At 53.4% G+C, this 18,535-nt stretch overlaps 4 protein-coding genes across 4 annotated transcripts; 3 read left to right on the top strand and 1 right to left on the bottom strand.

The window, feature by feature from the left end:
- Positions 1 to 766: 766 nt before the first annotated feature.
- On the top strand, positions 767 to 1,615 carry B0I36DRAFT_394062 (uncharacterized protein; the record flags this gene model as incomplete). The annotated part of the gene is made up of 1 exon (XM_046161485.1): positions 767 to 1,615. The coding sequence occupies one exon, from the start codon at positions 767 to 769 to the stop codon at positions 1,613 to 1,615; it is 849 nt and encodes a 282-aa protein (XP_046007719.1).
- Positions 1,616 to 6,578: 4,963 nt separating this feature from the next.
- On the bottom strand, positions 6,579 to 10,176 carry B0I36DRAFT_388201 (uncharacterized protein; the record flags this gene model as incomplete). The annotated part of the gene is made up of 4 exons (XM_046161228.1): positions 9,314 to 10,176; positions 9,028 to 9,232; positions 6,664 to 8,962; positions 6,579 to 6,605 (listed from the first exon to the last, which is right to left on the bottom strand). The coding sequence occupies exons 1-4, from the start codon at positions 10,044 to 10,046 to the stop codon at positions 6,579 to 6,581; spliced, it is 3,264 nt and encodes a 1,087-aa protein (XP_046007718.1). The 5' UTR covers positions 10,047 to 10,176.
- Positions 10,177 to 12,686: 2,510 nt separating this feature from the next.
- On the top strand, positions 12,687 to 13,775 carry B0I36DRAFT_377340 (uncharacterized protein; the record flags this gene model as incomplete). Its single annotated transcript, XM_046160548.1, has 2 exons — positions 12,687 to 12,716; positions 12,804 to 13,775. 2 exons carry the CDS (start codon positions 12,687 to 12,689, stop codon positions 13,773 to 13,775), a joined length of 1,002 nt encoding a protein of 333 aa, XP_046007717.1.
- Positions 13,776 to 17,031: 3,256 nt separating this feature from the next.
- B0I36DRAFT_334568 (uncharacterized protein) lies at positions 17,032 to 18,277 on the top strand. Its single transcript, XM_046155367.1, has 4 exons — positions 17,032 to 17,339; positions 17,399 to 18,029; positions 18,089 to 18,181; positions 18,231 to 18,277. The coding sequence occupies exons 1-2, from the start codon at positions 17,067 to 17,069 to the stop codon at positions 17,909 to 17,911; spliced, it is 786 nt and encodes a 261-aa protein (XP_046007716.1). The 5' UTR covers positions 17,032 to 17,066; the 3' UTR covers positions 17,912 to 18,029; positions 18,089 to 18,181; positions 18,231 to 18,277.
- Positions 18,278 to 18,535: the final 258 nt, after the last annotated feature.

The raw sequence follows: 18,535 nt of genomic DNA, 5'->3' as shown, positions 1-18,535 counted from the left end.
CCAGCTCTTAGCGGTCACGAGCCCACCACAGCCAGCTATCCTTAGAGGAGGACGTAGGGATGCACACCGTTCGGGTGCCTGGTTCGAACATACCAAGGCTCACATGCCATCGATGACGATCTTCCACCTTCAGTATGGCGTACGACTCCATGATACATCACATGAACAAACATGAGGAAAGTCTCGCCAAGGGGCTCAGGCCCAGGGGCTCAGGCCAAGGTGTCGTCTGAGATCAGGCCGAGCTTCAAGATTTCAGAACACTGTGTTCTTGGAAGTCTTGGAGGCATAGAACACGGACGTATTGGACTCTGACTGGAGCGAGGCCATACGCGAATCTTCAGGGTCATTGGGTTGAAGAAGTTGGTCCAGGCTTTGGCTGGGGTTTCCGAGAAGGTGGCGTCGCACCCTCACTCCAGACTTCATGCACAAAGGATCTGGTGGAAGGACGTGGCTGGGCCAACAATCACCCCAGGCGTGCTCGTTCATTGTCTATATAAGAGCCCTCACCTGCTGCCTCGGAAAGTCTTTTCTTTCTCGATCACATCTTCCTCTTCATCTCTCCCTATCTACCTGACTTTCCATCAAACGCACCTAGTCAGTCACATAATGGACCTCAAGACCGGCGACCCACGAGCTCATTCCCTCGCCCTCCAGGCAGGTGGGATGCAGACCAACGAGTGGGAGGCATTCGGCTTCAACACTCTTCAAAATTCTCTCCCTCCAATTCTCCCCCCCCCAGGGCCCTTCTGCAGCGGGCCTGATACCCATGGCACCGTTTCCTGAGCTTTACTTCGAAGGCGAGCCAGCAGCTCCAGCAATGAACTCTGCTCAGATGTATGACAGCCTCCAAGCTTCATTCGCTATGTCGCTCAATATCAGCAATCATTTTCCGGAGGGTATGATGTCCACGACGACCCAGCCGCTCCAGCCGGTCATACTCGGTAGTTCAAAGGAGGACGTTTCCCACTGTTTCATGGCTCCCCAATTTGCATTCGGGCCTGTTGAGTGCAGCCCCTGCAACCTGCCATCAAACGCGGAGGGGCCTATGGACTTGCCCGTATCCTTCTACTCTGCTCACGAGCAATACAATCCTTGGTGGCCACCCCAGGCAATTGTCGACGACATCGGCATCCCCACCTTGGGCACTTCGGACTCCATCGAGAGGTTTCCCAGGACGCCTAGTCAGTATGTCGAACTCGGACCGCCACTCGATTTCCTTCAGGAAATAGCACTGTTTCAGTCGTCCCAAGGAATCATTCCAGTAGGAGGTTGGGAAGAAAGTACCTCTGCCGGATGCCCTGACACCGACGATACAGCGAACCTGTGCAGTTCAGAAGCGACGCTTTTCTCACAAGTGTCTACATCCGAGCCCGATTCTTGTTACAGTGGCGTGAACGGACACGAATTATGTGGCAACCCTTTCGGCTTTTGCGACACAGAACCCGAGAATGGCTATAACCGTGGCATCTGGTGGGATGTTTTATTAACCAATGCCGGCGATGGCGATGTTCACAAAACGACCGCCGCAGGAATCAGCTCGTCTGAGGTCGCCGACAGTCAGTACCATTCACTCCCCTACATAATCAGGATCACAATCCAGATGGATATTGGCTGAGCTGACAAAGACTTACAGTGAAGAAACTACCTGTTCGTGCGGCTGCAGAAAGGGCTAACAATGCTATCTCCCAACAAATTGCTAACAATCCCCAGTTCAAAGAGAAAAGACCGAAGAGCAGGAGATAGCGGGGTGAGAGAATGGGAGGTTTCCATTGAAATTACGGCTATGAGCGATGCCCTGTAGCCAGGACTATTATATGTATTATATAGCAGACTGTAATATTACAACCTGATCGAATTACGTGGTCAGCCAACATCACCCCAGGCTTGCTCGTCCATTGTATATATAGAGCCTTCACCTGCTGCCTCGGGCAAAGCAGCTTTTCTTTTTCGACAACATTTCTTCTTCATCTCCCCTTATCTGCCTGACTTTCCGTTGAACGCTCATCCACGACGAAAAGGTTCACATCGTTGCTATGGGCGCCCTCACATCACCTGCCTTCAAATCGACGAACCGACGGTCAAGACCAAGCCAGTGATGGAATCTCTTAGCTGCCTGCCACTTGAGCTGCGCCGTATTATCTTTCGCTATGTCCCGCACAGCTTCGGCGAGTCGGCAGACGACGAGTAGAAGATGGAAAACCGGTCAGCAGAAATGTAATCACCATCGGCGTGAGGGGTGACGGACCATCCGACTTTCTCAGTTGTGGGCTGTTTAACCCGGGAAGAGAAAGTGGCCGGCTTTTCATGATGGACATGTATCGCACGACAAGGTTTTTCCTCGAGACGAGATATAATGTCAACTTGCTTAGCAGTCGCATGCAGCTCCTCTTCGCCGACGCGAAATGCCAGACGTACCGCCTCCTTTTGAGTGCCCCCCCTCCCGCCCCCCCTCCTAGCGACATTCAGGCTAGGCACCGAGCATGTGTGCCGGCACCCTCTGCTACACCAAGACGCATTTGGAGTTCATTAGGGAGCTGGCAGGACTATGGACGTAATATGGATCAAGGGGCTATCCTGTCTGGTCTAAGAAGGTTGTGCGCTAGCGGAGAGTAACATCGCGTGGTCCGCCCGTGCCGTCTCGGTTTGCCGGGAGGCGCACGAGTGGCAGCAGGTAGACGGCTTCTTTGCGACTGAGAAGCCGAGCATGGCCGAGGCTATCACTTGCTCCGTCAAGGCCACACTGCCCAGCAAAACTCCTCACTCCGTGCACAGCGAGTAGTCTGTGGCGCATGGCTATAGATATCACGCAGAGTCTGTAAGTTTACAACGTCGTCTTGATGCCGCCCCCAACACCCCTAGTCTGAACAGCGAAGGCTACCTTCCGCAGACCCTAATAGAAGAAATACTATATTATCCCAACATGTTGCTTCCGTCTCTAGCCCGTGTAGTAACTTGTACGTTCAATCTGTCATAACTGGGTGATGAGGTGGCTGTGTCCATGGGCGCCTGAATGGTAATGGGCTCTGGGTCATCAAACATCCGAGGCTGGCGGGTTGGCCCGGACATTGACACTGGCCTAGACCGAGAGCACGGCCTGTAAGGTCGCCACCGACGAAGTACGGATCTCCTCCGGAATTGCACCTGATAACCCCGGAGCCCATCACCATTGGCTATGGGAGTGATCATAGGTCTTCTCTTCCAGTCACGAGCGCGAGATTACAGGATGAGAGTCGTAGTCGGCGTGCGCGGGGTGTGCAGAGTTGCTGCCTGCTCTGGCTATTACAGGCCGTCACGGGGCTGACCTCACTTGCTAGATGTTGCCATTCTACGGTTATGGTCCTCTTGGCTTAGAACGCCACCAAGAACTGGGTGCGGTGTCCTGCTCCGCAGCTTCAAAACCCCCCCTCGGTGCAGGTCACTACATATGTCCGAGTGGATACGTTGCTCCCTGTGACGGTAATCACGAGCTGGGGACCTTCTCCGGAACCGGTGTAAGCAATGTCTCTTTATTAGCGCATGCAATCACGAAGATTGGTGGCCCTTGTTGAGATAGCTGCGTCGCACGCTCATCCCAGGGTGCGTACGTAAAGGATGCTGTCGAAGTCCGTGGCGAAGCCAAGATCACCCGGGCTTGCTCGTCCAGTGTCTATATAAGAATACTCGCCCGCTCTCTGGGAAATCCTTTCTTTCTCGACAACATCTTCCTCTTCATCTCTCCACGTTCATAAGCGACGACAGTGGCGTGTACGTCGACGACACGGCTTCGCTGCACCAGCCCACAATGAAGAGCAAGCCAGTTCACCAAATCCAGCAAGGAATTACGCGTTCAAGAGCCAAGCGTCATCAAGAAACCCAGTCTCAGTGTTCACGGATACGCATACAGCGCTCAAGGCCTCGCAAAACATCTGCCAAGGTCGCAACCAAGAACTCTGCTCATCGCACAACGACTTGGAATAATCAGCCAGAGCCTCGGATTTCCTCTCACATATCGACGGAACAGCATACAGACCAGATCATGGAAGATTGTCAGGGCAGCGGAGGTTCTCAAGACGGCAGTCAGGAGACTTTGGTTGACAGCGTCTTGAAATGTATCGCATGTGGGTTGCCAACCGAGCATCGGCCAGATTCCTGTCAGTACCCTCCTACGCCTACTCTGTTCAAACTCAGCATGTGGTTGCTGATTCTCCAAAGGCTGCGTGCTTTGTGAACCTTGTTTCGAGGAGGACGACGAGTATTGCTGTGGATGTGGAGAAGAGCGGTTCGATAAGCCTGACGAAGAACTCCCACATCCGTCAGAACTCGGCCCAGCCTTGAGTAAGCGGCTCATGGAGATGTTCTCCGCTACGCCGCTAGATAATGCGTAAAGGTAGTGATGGCTTCCTCCCGCATACTTACGGGACAGCATAGTGACCAGACCATGAAAACCTGCGAGGGCGACGCAAGTTCTCAAGGCGACGGTCATGTGAGTATGGCCAACCACGGGAGCAAGCCTAAGGGTTGCCACAACATCTGACAAGTCCGCAGCCAAGAACTCTGCTCATCACACAATGACTCGAAATGAGCAGCCAGGGCCTCGGACGTATCGCGAGACTTCGGCCAGCCGCGAGAGCGATACTCTATGTATCGGGTGCGAGGAGAAGACAGCCAGCTGTAGGACAGGGTGCTGTCAGTACCCCCTATTGAACCCCCTCTATTCAAGCTCGGTATTCAGTCACTGATGAACCAAAGACCACTACTCTTGCCAATCCTGCTTTACCGAGATAATTGACGGAGACGATGATTGCCACGAGTGTGGAGGAGCATGGGTATTCTACAGCCAGTATCCTCATTAGTATAGCGATATCCCAAGGCCAAACGTGGAGGTTCATGCGATAAGAATGCTCAATTAAATGAACAGCGTTATAATATGATAGAACTCATAGCTCAGTCTTGTATAAGCAGCCAATCGCGGTGCCCCCTAGCACTCAGAGAGAAACGCATCATATGTAGAGGTGCTTCGGTCGCTGGTAACGCCATACTTATTCAACTACCACTACGAGCTATGTTATAGTAGGCGGCTGCCGAATCGGACGTAGGATGTCGCATCTGAGTCTCAGTACGTAGCTTCAAGTTTATTTTATCATCCAGAAATGGATTGCTTTGGTGATATCTAAGATTGTCGAAGTGGGGGGGGGGGGGGGGGGGGATGTATAAAAAACAGGGCATGCTTACCTGTTCACTGAGTCCTTGACTGGCAATGATCGGAGCAGTCCAGTACCCTGCGCTACTTCACCCCGTAATCATCGGCATGCTACTTATTGCTCTCGCCGCTTCCACTCTTGCAACTCTGGTTCAACATGTCCAGGCGCAGACGACTTGCAGCACCTGGATATATTCCCCAGATCCGACGATCTGGAACGTTATTTGTCAACCTATCACTACAGGTCACCCTTTAGTAGGCACTGCAGCGTCTCATGCACCCATGAGTCAATCGAACTCAGGAGATTCCAATGTTACATATACCCAGCCGCATTCAAGGTCGAGGATGGGAGGTGGAATCCACAACTCTACACAGTCCACAGACTCTTCCACGAAGAGCCGTCTGATTCCCACAGTTGTACCACTCGCCGGTGCGACTACCCTCCAATCTGTCAGCTTCTGCTGCACTCAGTAGTATATAGTCCGCTCGTTGCAGGCTCATCATAGGGCGCGTTGAGTGTCTTCAAGGAGTTGGGAAATGATGAAGAAAGGCTCGCTGTTCAGCTGGAGTTAGGTGTAGCCTCCCTGAGGCCCATTCGTAGCAAAGCGCTGATAACGATTTCTTAATGGACAAGAGTCGTGCTCAGTCGAAGGAAATGAGTATCGAGATACGCTGTGGTAATGTTTGAGGAGCTCGGAGATGAGGAATGGGCGCATACCTGGCTCTCAGGCAGTCCCGTTGTTCTCGTTGCTTCTCGGGGTAATCGTCGTCAAGAATGCGTGGAGGTATCTAACGTCCATCCCTGCATCGCGAGCCACCCTGCGTGCCGAGCCAAAATACAGGTACTTGACCTTGGACATAGAATTGAGTCCCACCATTTATATGCAATTCCTCAGACTTATGCGGAACTAATAAGTTGACCAATTTAAACCCATTTGACCACTTTAAACCATTAATTTTACTCGGTGTCAGATATTGAGCCCGTGATCCGAACCCACCCATGTCTCGAAGCATTTAAAGACATATTCAATCACACCCCACCACCGTCTCCTCATCGCCTCTCATAGTCATAACCAGACATCAATCCAGTCCCTGATTCGGAATTTTACCAAGAAAAGTGATCTGCAGGTCCAAGGCTGTTGTGGGACAGTGATGTTAGCAACGTCAACAAGTCGATCGGTACCTTTCTAGTGGAGGATCCGCCGGTTTCGGCTAGCGTCAAACGTTAAGTTATGTGGGGCACGTACTGCTCGTACTGCCTGTGGCTGGTACGTATGTGGCTATTTATAACTACTCAGTGGAAGGAGGAAAGGTCATTCGTGAGCGTCCAGAAATCAAATGATTTTTATAAACAACTAGCAATATTGACTGCGTCACCTCATTGCAGCCATCTCTCTACTCAACGATGCATAATGACGCTCGCAAGCTAACGTAGTAGGATGAGTTGGCCCTAACACTTTCCTGAATCCATTCAAGGCATTGACATAAAGCTCGCCGGCTTCATCGAGTCGATTTTGCTCATGGCAGAGGTAAGCAAGATTGCCGACGCTCGTGAGTGTGGAAGGATGGTCCTTGCCCAGCGTCTTCTCCCAACCATCAAGCGCCCGTCGATTCATCGCCTCCGCCTCCTTGTACTTTCCCTGGCCCTGTAACACTCCAGCAAGATTGTCGACGCTCGTGAGTGTGTCTGGGTGGTCCTTGCCGAGCGCCTTCTCACGACCATCAAGCGCCTGTCGGTTCATCGCCTCCGCCTCTTCGTACTTGCCCTGGCCCCGCAGCACAAGAGCAAGATTGTTGACGCTTGTGAGTGTGTATGGATGGTCCTTGCCCAGCGCCTTCTCACTACCATCAAGCACCCGTCGGTTCATCGCCTCCGCCTCTTCGTACTTTCCCTGATACTGCAGCATAAAAGCAAGATTACTGAAGCTTGTGAGTGTGTCTGGATGGTCCTTGCCCAGCGCCTTCTCACGACCATCAAGCGCCCGTCGATTCATCGCCTCCGCCTCTTCGTACTTTCCCTGATACTGCAGCATAAAAGCAAGATTACTGAAGCTTGTGAGTGTGTCTGGATGGTCCTTGCCCAGCGCGTTCTCACGACTATTAAGCACCCGTCGGTTCATCGCCTCCGCCTCGTCGTACTTGCCCTGGTGCTGCAGCACTGCGGCAAGATTGCTGACGCTCGTGAGTGTGTATGGATGGTGCTTGCCCAGCGCCTTCTCACGACCATCAAGCGCCCGTCGATTCATCGCCTCCGCCTCCTTGTACTTTCCCTGGCCCTGTAACACTCCAGCAAGATTGTCGATGCTCGTGAGTGTGTCTGGGTGGTCCTTGCCGAGCGCGTTCTCACGACTATTAAGCACCCGTCGGTTCATCGCCTCCGCCTCTTCGTACTTGCCCTGGTGCTGCAGCACTGCGGCAAGATTGCTGACGCTCGTGAGTGTGGATGGATAGTCCTTGCCCAGCGCCTTCTCACTACCATCAAGCACCCGTCGGTTCATCGCCTCCGCCTCTTCGTACTTGCCCTGGTACCGCAGCACAAGAGCAAGAATGCTGACACTTGTAAATGTATCACTATTCCCTGCGCCAAGAACTGCCTCTCGAACCTCCACTGCCTTCCAAAGCAATACCTCGGCCCTCTCGTACCCTCCCACTTGCCACCCATACCATCCTGCGTTTGTTAACAGCCGCGCCCATTCTGTCGCACCCTTAGCATCTGCAGGCTGCGTTTCGAGAAGCTGTGCAATGTGAGGCTCAAGTTGCTGACACTTTGACCAGTTCTCATAACTCCCCGGCGGATAATTCTCCGACATGATGTGCAGAAATATCTGCTTCCATCTTGCCATATCACCCACTGACGAGAGCCAGGCTCGTGCACAAAACTGCACGAGTGTATGCATCTCATAGATATCTTGTTGCACGGTAACGGCCACCAGCGAGTAATCTCGGAGCGTTTCTAGGTCATCGTCCAGACCGTCGTCATCTTCATCGTCGTCGTCGTCGTCGTCGTCATCTTCATCGTCGTCGTCGTCGTCGTCGTCATCTTCCCCGCCCTCGTCGTTTTCCTTTCCACCGTCGTAATGTTTCCCAATCCTGCATCTCCGCTGATAGTAGCTTCGTAGTACCCATTCCGGTATCTCCTGCGGGTGGAAAAGGCTCATGAGAGAGAGCAAGTCTGCGGCCGACCGCCGCTCCTTCTGTATCTGTTCGAACGTGATCTGCCACGTCACCACCACCGAGTTCGCTGCCGTCCCGTCACGTCGAAGATCAGCTTGATCTCGATTTAGTAGGCTTTCCTTCTTTTTCTCACTCTTTCGAAACTGTTCTAGGTATGACGAGCACGAGACTCGTGGCGATCGTCGGACAATATACGCGGCAGCCTGCGTGATCGCGAGAGGTATGTACTCGAGCGCACTAGACAGCAGAGCGGCCGCCTTTTCTTCGTACTCATCCTGGAGCTTCTTCTGAAGTAATTGCGTTGCTTGACTCTCGTCCATCACTTGCATCGGGAAGGTCTTCCACTTGCTGCCCGTCATTCTTTGGGCTGCCTCCCCGCTCCGCGATGTGATGAGGATCCTGCCGTTCGTGCTCTGAGGCAGGAGCGATCCCAATGGCCGTTGCTTCGACATAATCGTCCCAGCCCGGCGTCTTGGAAAGAACACTCCGACGTCGTCCGCATTGTCCAGTATCATGAGCCACTGTCCATTCTCCGCGTTGAACAGCCAGTCGTACACCAGCTGCAGCACATCGACTTTGGGATCATGCCGCTGTGGCAGCTGCAGTCGTCTGCAATGCCGCGATACGCCTCCTCAAAGCGCGCTTGCGTGTCCGCGTGCACCCAGAGCACGTACGTACTCGGCGATTGTTGTTGCGTCCGGTGCGCGTACTCGATGGCTACCTGAGACTTGCCGATACCTCCCAGGCCGATAAGGGCGGCACGGCTGCCTGGCTGCGCGAGGGTTGTATCCAGCCACGCAGTCACATCTGGGCGCTCGACGAAATCGGCATCGGGAAGGAAAGGGACGGTCGAGAAGGGTTCGACGCGTCGCGTAGGTTCTACAAGTCGTCAGTCTGCTGATTGTTGCTGTTTCGTAGGAGGGACTGATTGGAAGCGCATGTGAAGCTACGGACGCTTACCAATCTCTCGTCTCAGTCTGAGGAAGGCCTTCTCCTGCCCCTCGCTGTAGATGAGTGGCATATGAACGTCGAAGATGCCGAACATGCAATACGCGAGATCTTCGGGGCGCTTCGTCTTGCGCTTCCCCAGCCAAGAGAGCCGCTCGTTGATGCTGAAATCAGCTGGAGGTCTCCCTCGAAGGGCGTCGATGGGGACCCCTGTACATTCGTGGAGCAGTGCCTCTAGCGTGCTCTTGTTGCCCAATGCTTTCCCCTCTGCTGAGAAGAACTTGACTGATCTTGGGGCGATCAGCTCCTGAAGCGTCCAACCGCGGGTCAGCCACCGGCTGCTTCTGAACTCTGTCTCCCATTGTCCTTGTGACAGTCTGTCGTCGTCATTGCCGCTGCTACTTTTGTGTACATCGGTGAGGAAGACGTAGCAGTGGTTAGCGTCTCTATACCAGCGAAACATGGAGTTGATCGCTTCTTGAAGCTCCTGGCTGTTAGACTTGTCTATACAGCAAGTGTCGATCCAGAAATGCTTCAGGCCATCCAGCGCAGCCTGTTGGCAGCAGAACGTGACCTTTTGATATCCATCTTTGTGGTGGCCTGCATGATGTTGGACGTCTTGAAAGCTGATCTCCTGGTCATCTGGTCCCCAGGTGTGCGAGAGGATAGCATATGGCGGGACGTCCTCGTGGGGGTAGTCTCCAAGTCTGAGGCTGCCATCCTCTTTGAGTTCCAAGAGTCGCATCCTGCAAGCGTAGTCTCAGCCGGGGATCTCGGCCGATTGACGGTTTTGGCTGGCGACGGCGTGATGCGGCTTTGATCATGAAAGACCATGTCGCCTCGAGCATCAGGATCGTAGTGGGGCACAAACGGCAAGCATCTGACATCAGCGGGGCAAGGAAAGGAAATGCGGGGTTAATCACACGGGGGCATAGAAGCGGGGAAGCGAGGCTGACGCTGCGACTTTGCAACTCAGCTACGGTGCTGTGCAGCCAGGCAGCCATCTTTCCGGCCATTCGGGTACAGTATTCTAAGGGTAGAGATGTTCGGTCGGCAGACGCTTATTTATTACAAATCGTGTATTTTTGCCATAACGTGACGCTTCCGTCTATGCAATAAGCGAGGAGTCTTATTCAGGCCATCACTGACTATTGAGGACGAATTGGCTGTCCTCTACCACACCTTTTTGCAGGGGTGTCCTCTCACTAAGTAGTTATAAATAGCGACATATGTGCCAGCCACAGGCAGTACAAGCAGTACAAGCCCCACATGACTTGACGTTTGACGCTAGCCGAAACCAGAAGAGCCTCTACTAGAAGGTACCGATCGACCTGTTGAAGTTGCCAACATCACCGTACTACAACAGCCTTGGGCCTGCTGGTCATTTTTCGTAGTGAAAATCCGCATCAGAGACTTGATTAATGTCTAGATATGACTATGAGAGGCGATAAGGATATGGTGATGGGGTGTGATTGACTATGTCTTTAAATGCTTCAAGACATTGGTGGGTTTGGATCACGAGCTCGAGATCCGACACTGATCAAATTTAATGGTTTGATGGGATCAGATGGCTTAAATATCGCCGATCTATGACTTCCAACCAAATTTGAGGAATTGCATGTATATGGGCGGACTCAAGTCTATGTCAAAGGTCAAGTACCTGTATTTCGGCTCGGCACGCAGGGCGGCTCGCGATGCAGGGATGGATGTTAATAAGGGGGGAAGCATTCGTGACTGGGGGGCACAATCTGTCCAGTATAAGCGTTATTGGGGTATTGCAGCTTGCTACATATGGGTGATAGTCCTTGATACGTCCTGATTGCGTAATGCCGCTTAGTTACTAAAATGTAAATCTACATCTTCTTGTCGAAAACCCAACTGTCTTGCACGCTTTGATTTTCCCCCTTGAACCCGAGCTCCTTGATAATTTGTCGGGAAACAGCATTGTGAGTAATAGCTACCTGAAGAGGTCGCTCATTTCCTGTACGTCGTTGTCAGCTCGGTCAACCTCAGTCGGACATGCTCCAATGGGAAGCCTCATTGCTGCCTGTCCGGTTGCTAGCCTAGACAGCTCAAACAATCCAAACGATCTTTGGGTCGTTATGACGTGGTGAGCTTCACCAAAGGGCGGGTGGACGGACGAGGTGCTACGGGTGTGCAAGCGTACATACAACTCGAGCTCTCCGTCACTCTTGCGGATACCCTTGGTCCTTGACAACCCTCCGAGCGCTTATTTCCCCGTCGCACCTTAGGATTATTACAGTGCCCCAGATTATTTACGAGTTTTTCTTCAACCTCGCAAATGGACGCGCGAGGATCGGCCTCAACGGCTTCTCATACAGGTTTCGAGCTGGGATGCACCATTCGCATTTAGAGGTGCAGGGCTGCTTCGCGCCATCATCCTGAGAGAGCGTGAAGCACTTGGAGCCTATGGCCATGGTCAAAGCGATGGAATCCCATCATGGATGGCTATCGCGACAAATAGTCTCCTTGCGACACGGGCCCTTAAGCGCAGCGAGAGAAGGCGTCTGGCGGTGCAAGGACGATGGTGCAGCAGCACTTACATGCGATCCAAGCCCTGTCGTGCCCCACCTCCCCCATGAGGATAAGCCCTCCAGCCTGGCCCATCAACGCTGCCCAGGTGCCCTACGGCCTGCTGTGCTCGGCTTCCGAGGTTGTACCCAGGTACCTGGAGCCAGGTACGGCGCCTCGCGCTCGTGGTGATGCTGCCTCTGCCACAAGCTCGTGTACAGTCGAATTCGAAATCGGTGTCCACTTTTGCTAGACGCAACCGTCTTTGCAGACCTCCTTGTCTTGGTGGTGCCATGTGAGTGGAGCCACAAACAAAGCTGCCTGCAGATAGGTGGGGCAGTCACGACAGCCACTTTAGGCTGCAGGTCAGATTGTTCCAATTTTCATCCACGGATCACACTGTATTGGTGCTATGCTAGAGGGTGGGGCTCAATGTTGATGCGAAAAATATACTAGTACTTGCTTATTCTGCTGCGTTGTTTGCCACTTTACCATGCACAAAGGAATTGAGGGGTGATGCTGCGTTCGTGTTCTCGAGCACCTCCACCGCCAGCCCTTGGATCACTCGTTCAATTCAGTATATCTGGTCTTTCTACACGAGGAAGTCCTCTGAAAGCCCAGCAGCAACATCTCTACCAACAGTATCCTGGCTAAAGCGCCTAGACCCCGCATTTCGGAAGACATAAGGTTGACGGCGATGCGGCTAAAGCCTGGCCAGTTCAGGCCAATTTTCGCTTTCGCGAGCATCATTTGCTTTGCCCTGTGGGCCCTTCTTGTCCCCTGCGCTCGCAAAGGGATCTTTTCCATCTCGATCGGCCTTGCGCCTCGTGATGATAGCTCAAACATATCCATAATGGATGCTCTGTACAATGACACACTCGGTGTGAGTCTCAAGTAACGCATGCTGTTGCAACATATACCTCCTAAACCATCTTGGGTCCTACTAAACCTTTTCCGAATCGAATAATAGTTCACTAAAGTCATCGCTATAAGCCTTCCCGAGCGCACCGACAAGCGAGATGCCCTTAGCCTCAGCTCAGCCCTTACAGGGTTCAAAATCACCTGGCAGGATGGCGTCAAAGGCGAGACCATACCCGACAAAGCCTTACCAGTTGGCTGGAACCGTAAAGGAGGCGCAAAGGACACGAATGTAGGATCCTGGAGGGGCCACATCAATGCAATGAGACGTATCATCGACGATGATCTACCGTCGGCACTGATAGTCGAGGATGACGTGGACTGGGATGTGAATATCAAATCTCAGCTGTATAGGTTCGCACTGGCGGCAAGAGAACTGCAGGCTAAGAGAAGCTGGCTTCACGAGGATCCATATCTTCACAAGAATAATCCTAACCCTGTGGCGCAATCCCCGTATGGCCAATACTGGGATCTGCTCTGGCTCGGATCATGCCAAGCCTCTTTCAACGCGGATCTGCCAGAAGACCTATCGATTCCCAAAGACCAACAAGACAATCGCCAAGTACTGATAGAGAACGATGACACAGTACCCTCGCAGAAACATCGATCAGGAAACAACCGCTTCGAATGGGACGCATATCCGAACAACACGCGCATCGTATATGTCCAGGGCGATCACATTTGCACCTACGCCTATGCGCTGACACAGCTAGGTGCGAGAAGGGCGTTGGAATACATGTCGCTCAGAGGCCAACACAAGAATTTTGATCACCACTTGAGTGATCTTTGCCGCACGATGGGAAATGGAATGCGGTGTATTGGGATTGTGCCGAGCTTGTTTGTACATCATCGTCCGAGAGGGTTGGTTAGTGGTGACTCGGATATTGGATATGGTGCCACAGTTGGCGCTGTGAGTCCTGCATTCAGGGAGACTGGCAGTACAAACGGTATCTTGTATAGTACGAGATTGAATTTGCAGAGGCTGCTTAGGAGTGAGAAGCCAGAGATGCAGTGGGATGATTAGCGACGGGGAGTTGCTCAACTATCCACCTGGAGCAAGTCACGAAATCCAAACCGCTTGGGAATCACAATTGCTTGACATACACGAGGCATGTTATCGCGACGAAAGTAATGGGCTGCTAACTCTGCACGAGCTGGCTGGCAAGTGTTCACTGTGCGTTTTGGGGTACTAGACATATTAGCCACCACTGTAACACCCAGGAGCCTTGAATCTAGTACTGTTACCTCTGTACAATGATGCACTACGTAGTCTTCGGGGAGCTCCTAAGGTCTTATGCTCGATGACCTGAAGTAGATAGCATAGCCTCTAATAAAGACATCCGGTCAACTAGGCATGACACGAGGCCTACAGGTGGTGGGTTGATTCTATTGGGCATGCCATTGCTTCAATCGTGCAATGCAGGTAGCTCGACAGCTTGAGGGATGTCCAATCGCCTGAGTGCCATTCGGACACCAGCCGTGCCTCTCAGCAATGATGGTCGATCAGAACTCTAAGGGCAATCGCAAGATACGGCGGTCGCGATGCAAAGTCACTCTTGGGACGATCGCGACGATACCCAAAAGCGAGGAGGGTCTTCTATCCCCTCCCATGGACAACTGCAAGTGCGGCTGTGTGGCGACCACTGATGCTCCATTGCACGTCCTGGTGATGCCGGGCTGGGATGGGTCCCTTCGGGCCAGGCGTGGACAGGTTCGCGGCCCCAGGCGCCAAAACAGGATTACGCGCGGCAAAAAAAGGCTCCAGCAACCGAGGCAGACCAGGGGCCCACTTGATAGCCGCCCTTGAGAAGGGGTCCAGCGCGCTGCGGCGCACTAGTGACATGGACCAAGACGACCTTCGGTGCATGCTCTCATTTGCGTACAGTGCCGAGATGGTCCCAAGATTCGGGCGCCTCGTGAGCGCGACTGGATGCGCAGCCAATAGCACAAGACCCTGAAGCAGCGTCAGAGCAAAGGAGCGCGTGATGCGATTGGCTCCTTGGCTAGCTGCGCGTTTCGCACTGGAACGTAGTGTACGGGGCACGGGCTACGGCGAACAAGGGCTAGAGGCGTTGAGGACCGAAAGCTGTCACGGCTGGTGCCTCACCAAAACATTACATATGAACCTGCATCTCCTGGTCGTCGCGGTCATCGCCAGCGCGCAAGCCGTCGACCAGTACCACCACCCCCTCAATCGAGAGCTGCACCAAGCGCTTCCTCCTCACAACCGACCAGCATGTCAACCAAGAGCTTCCCCGTTGAGGGAAACGCGCTGAGTGAAGCACTCGAAAAGTTCGCGAGCCGGAACGCGAACCGCACGCCTTCTCGTTCACTAAGTCCGCGGCCAGACGATGTAGCCTAGCAGTGTCAAATCCTCTACAATGGCCGCTCCGAAGAGGAAATCTACCGCCTTCGCAGCAGTATCAGCGACACAAAGTACTGGGACATAGAAGCCTCAAGCCTCTTGCGGTTGATCAAGGATAAGCGCGCGGCAGCACAGCAGCTCAGGACCTTCTCGTTGCTCAAGGCGCTGACTCCCGCAAGGCCAGGTCTGCAATCAAGGACAAGAGCTACTGGAGACGCGAGAAAGACCATCTGGAGTGGGAAGCCCGTCTGAAGCGGCAAGCTGGTGCCCAGGAGCACAAAGCCGATGACTCAGACAAAGAGATGGTGCTCGGAGAGGAGAGCGGTTCGCTGTCTGTAGGCAAAGCGCCACTGAGCGAGACGAGCGTGCTTAGATCTAGAAACCAATGACACGTACTTGCGGACACTGCGCAATTTGCCTAGACAAAAGGTTTCGCAGCTTTCTTGTTACTCTTCGTCGGGACATCAGTGATTGTCGCTGACGTCATCTACATGAAATGGTGGCAGAAGCTCCTCTTGCCCTGACTGCAATGAGCATCGTGATTCCAAAAGGTGTAGCTCCATGTGGCGGCCAGTGCTGCTTGCCTCCGTCACAAGCGGGGCTACAGTGGGATACCAAGATGATATGCTATTGAGCTCCAACACTCGACGTCCCTCTGCAGCTTCGTCATTGTCCTGCAGAAACGCCCACGCTACCGACTTGGGCCTCCTGGGCACTGCTGGAGCAAGGCATCATCGCGAGACATCATTAAGCGGAGGGCGGGTCTGGAACTGGCGTGGCAGCCCTCCTCAGCCTGGGGTTTTCCAAGTGGCGCGCCTCATTTTCACGCTTAGGCGGTGATCTCCAGCAGGACATGCTTCTCGTTAGAAGGTAGCAGTTGGGCAGGGGCACTGAGCCACCCCACCCCCCCCTAACAGCGCAACTACAGCGCCCTGGCCCACTACAAGCCCCGTCCCCAAGCCGCCTCAGTGGGTGCTCTAGTGGCCTGGTGCCCTGTAGTGACTGCCCCAGCGGCAGCACTTTTGTTGTTCAGTGGCGCCCTTGCAGCGCTAACTGAGCCCCTCCCAGATTGGCCTTCTGGCTTGCTGCGCGTTTTGCACTGAAACGTGGTGCATGGCGGCGCACGGGATGTGGCAGATAGGGCCTACAGGCGCTGAGAACCTGCGGCTGACTCACCAGCCATGACGGCTGGTGCATGAAAGCATTTGCACATCAATCTGCATCTCCTAGCCGTCGCGGTGCTCATGAGCACGCGAGCTGTCGACCATGACCACCCCACCTCCAATCGAGAGCTACAAGAGGTACTTCCTTCTGACAATCAATTATATCAACTAAGAGTTTCACCATTTATGAAAAGGCGCTGAGTGGAGCACTCGCAAAGATTGCGAGCCACGATGTGAACCGCACACCTTCTTGCTCACCAGGTCCGCAGCCAGACTAGACTGGCACCATCCTTTGCCAGCTGACCATACCCGGCTGCATCAGCGCTGGACTAGGACCTTTGTGACGCACCTCTGTACCTGGTGTCAGATACGGCGCGTCGCGCAAGTGCCGACGCTACCTCTGCTCTTGCCAACTACCGAACACGAGACATATCAACATATTTATGCTCGGGTACAGCATCGCCAATCGTTCGGTATAAGTAGCTCGTCCGCGTGAGGGTCGTCCAACCGCCTGAGTCCAGCAACAATGTCTGACCAGAGCCCTCAGAATAATTGCGGGATACCGCGTTTGCGATGCAAAACCCGGCACGACAAAGCTGATAACGGGTCACTCTTTGGACAATCGCGACAATGCCTACAAACGAGAGGGGTCTTCCACCCCCTCTTATGGACGACTCAACACCTACACCAGCTTAATTTCAAGTTTCCGGAATCTCTTGAGGAGCAAGTATACGCTCAGACGAAGCCAGCGCACAGGATCAATCCACAGGACATCCCCCCCAGCGCCATGCAGGCAATCAGCCAACTCGACATCCTCCTTAAGGATGGCACTGAAGTCGAGTTTTCTGAAAGGGGAGATGCGCTTTCCTCCGTGCTCAAATCGCTATGCCGTTCGTATCGACTTGAGAGAAGGATGAGCACAGGCTCCGGTGTCAGTCTGGATTTGAAGGTCGGTTCAAGGACACATTCAGGCCTCGTCTCTATCCAAGCCTTGTGGGAGGCGACAAAGCGCGACACCAGTCCACGAGACGAGATCTTCGCAAGGAGAATCCTGAGCCCAGTATGTACTGTAGCGCTGCCAATCTACGCCATGCATCCGCCAATTACTAATTAATCAAGGTGAAAGAGAGAGTCATAGTCGCATATGTCGATCGGCGTGCTGTCCGAACAAGGCGTGAGGAACGCCGAAGACAAGAGAGATCCTGGAATCGCGGACCATTCCCGGCTGTGGACGAGAACCGAGATCCATACATTGTAGCCACTATGATCGCATCGGCGCAGCAAACGGAAAGGGGCAGCGGTAGCTCCGTAGTGGTCATAGACGTTGCTACAGAGGATCCTCAAGTGGTAGCTGGCACTTTCGGAGGTCGTCGTGGAGGAGAACAATCCTCTCCACGCTTTCTAGTTCATTCCGCATACATTCCCGCGAGATACTTTCAACTCTTCGAAATCCCGTACAAGGCTCCAGAAAGGCTGCCGATAGTCCAGGTACGAAGTCAATCTGTACAGATATGGCCTTACCGCGAACGGGAAGGTCGGCTTCAAAACATTCTCGACCAGTCTCTGGCCAGTGCAGCCCGGGAACGGGACAAGGTATACGAAAGCCCTACACCGTGCCCTAGCGAAGACTGACAGCTGCATGTTCCGTAGGAGGAGTTCATACGATGTCTTGTCCTATCAGCCCAAGATGGCCTCTCGCTGCTTCTCGCTATGGCCATCGATTATGCTAGATACAACCCAGTTACGGCAGGTAAGATATCCGCATCATGTACGCTTGGCTGGCTCTTTGGTAACCATAGCATTCTACAGACGAACACGGTAGCCAAGATGAAGAGAGCGACATTATCGGCCCCATAAGGCGCAAGTACGATTCGAACACTGTCGCAGATTGGGCCTTTGAAGGTGCGTATAGGAGAATAGCACTCTGACAAGTAAGCTGACCGAACGACAGCCTATCGGGCACTGTCATCTGCAAAGGATGGTGCGACACATGTGGCCGTTACAGACAAACAGGATGCGGGAAAGCTAGAGAACATGGGTCACGAAGTGAGGACGAAACAGCCGCGAACTAGGCGAGGAGACTGCGACGAAGGGACGCAACGATCAAGTAAGAGACCAAGATGTATTTGACAGGCTTGAAATGCACGGTGCCTGATGCATCGCACTGTGCCTTGCTCGGGGGCGACATAGCTCATGTTAGTCCCGGCCCACAGAGCTATCGCAAGACGAGTGCACAAACCGCTGTTGGAACCTAGT

The sequence above is a fragment of the Microdochium trichocladiopsis genome (genome assembly GCF_020744255.1).
Source record: "Microdochium trichocladiopsis strain MPI-CAGE-CH-0230 chromosome Unknown B0I36scaffold_10, whole genome shotgun sequence".
Classification (NCBI taxonomy): Eukaryota; Fungi; Ascomycota; class Sordariomycetes; order Xylariales; family Microdochiaceae; genus Microdochium; species Microdochium trichocladiopsis.
Note: the sequence above shows the minus strand (reverse complement) of the source record. Positions and strands in the feature narration are given on the sequence as shown.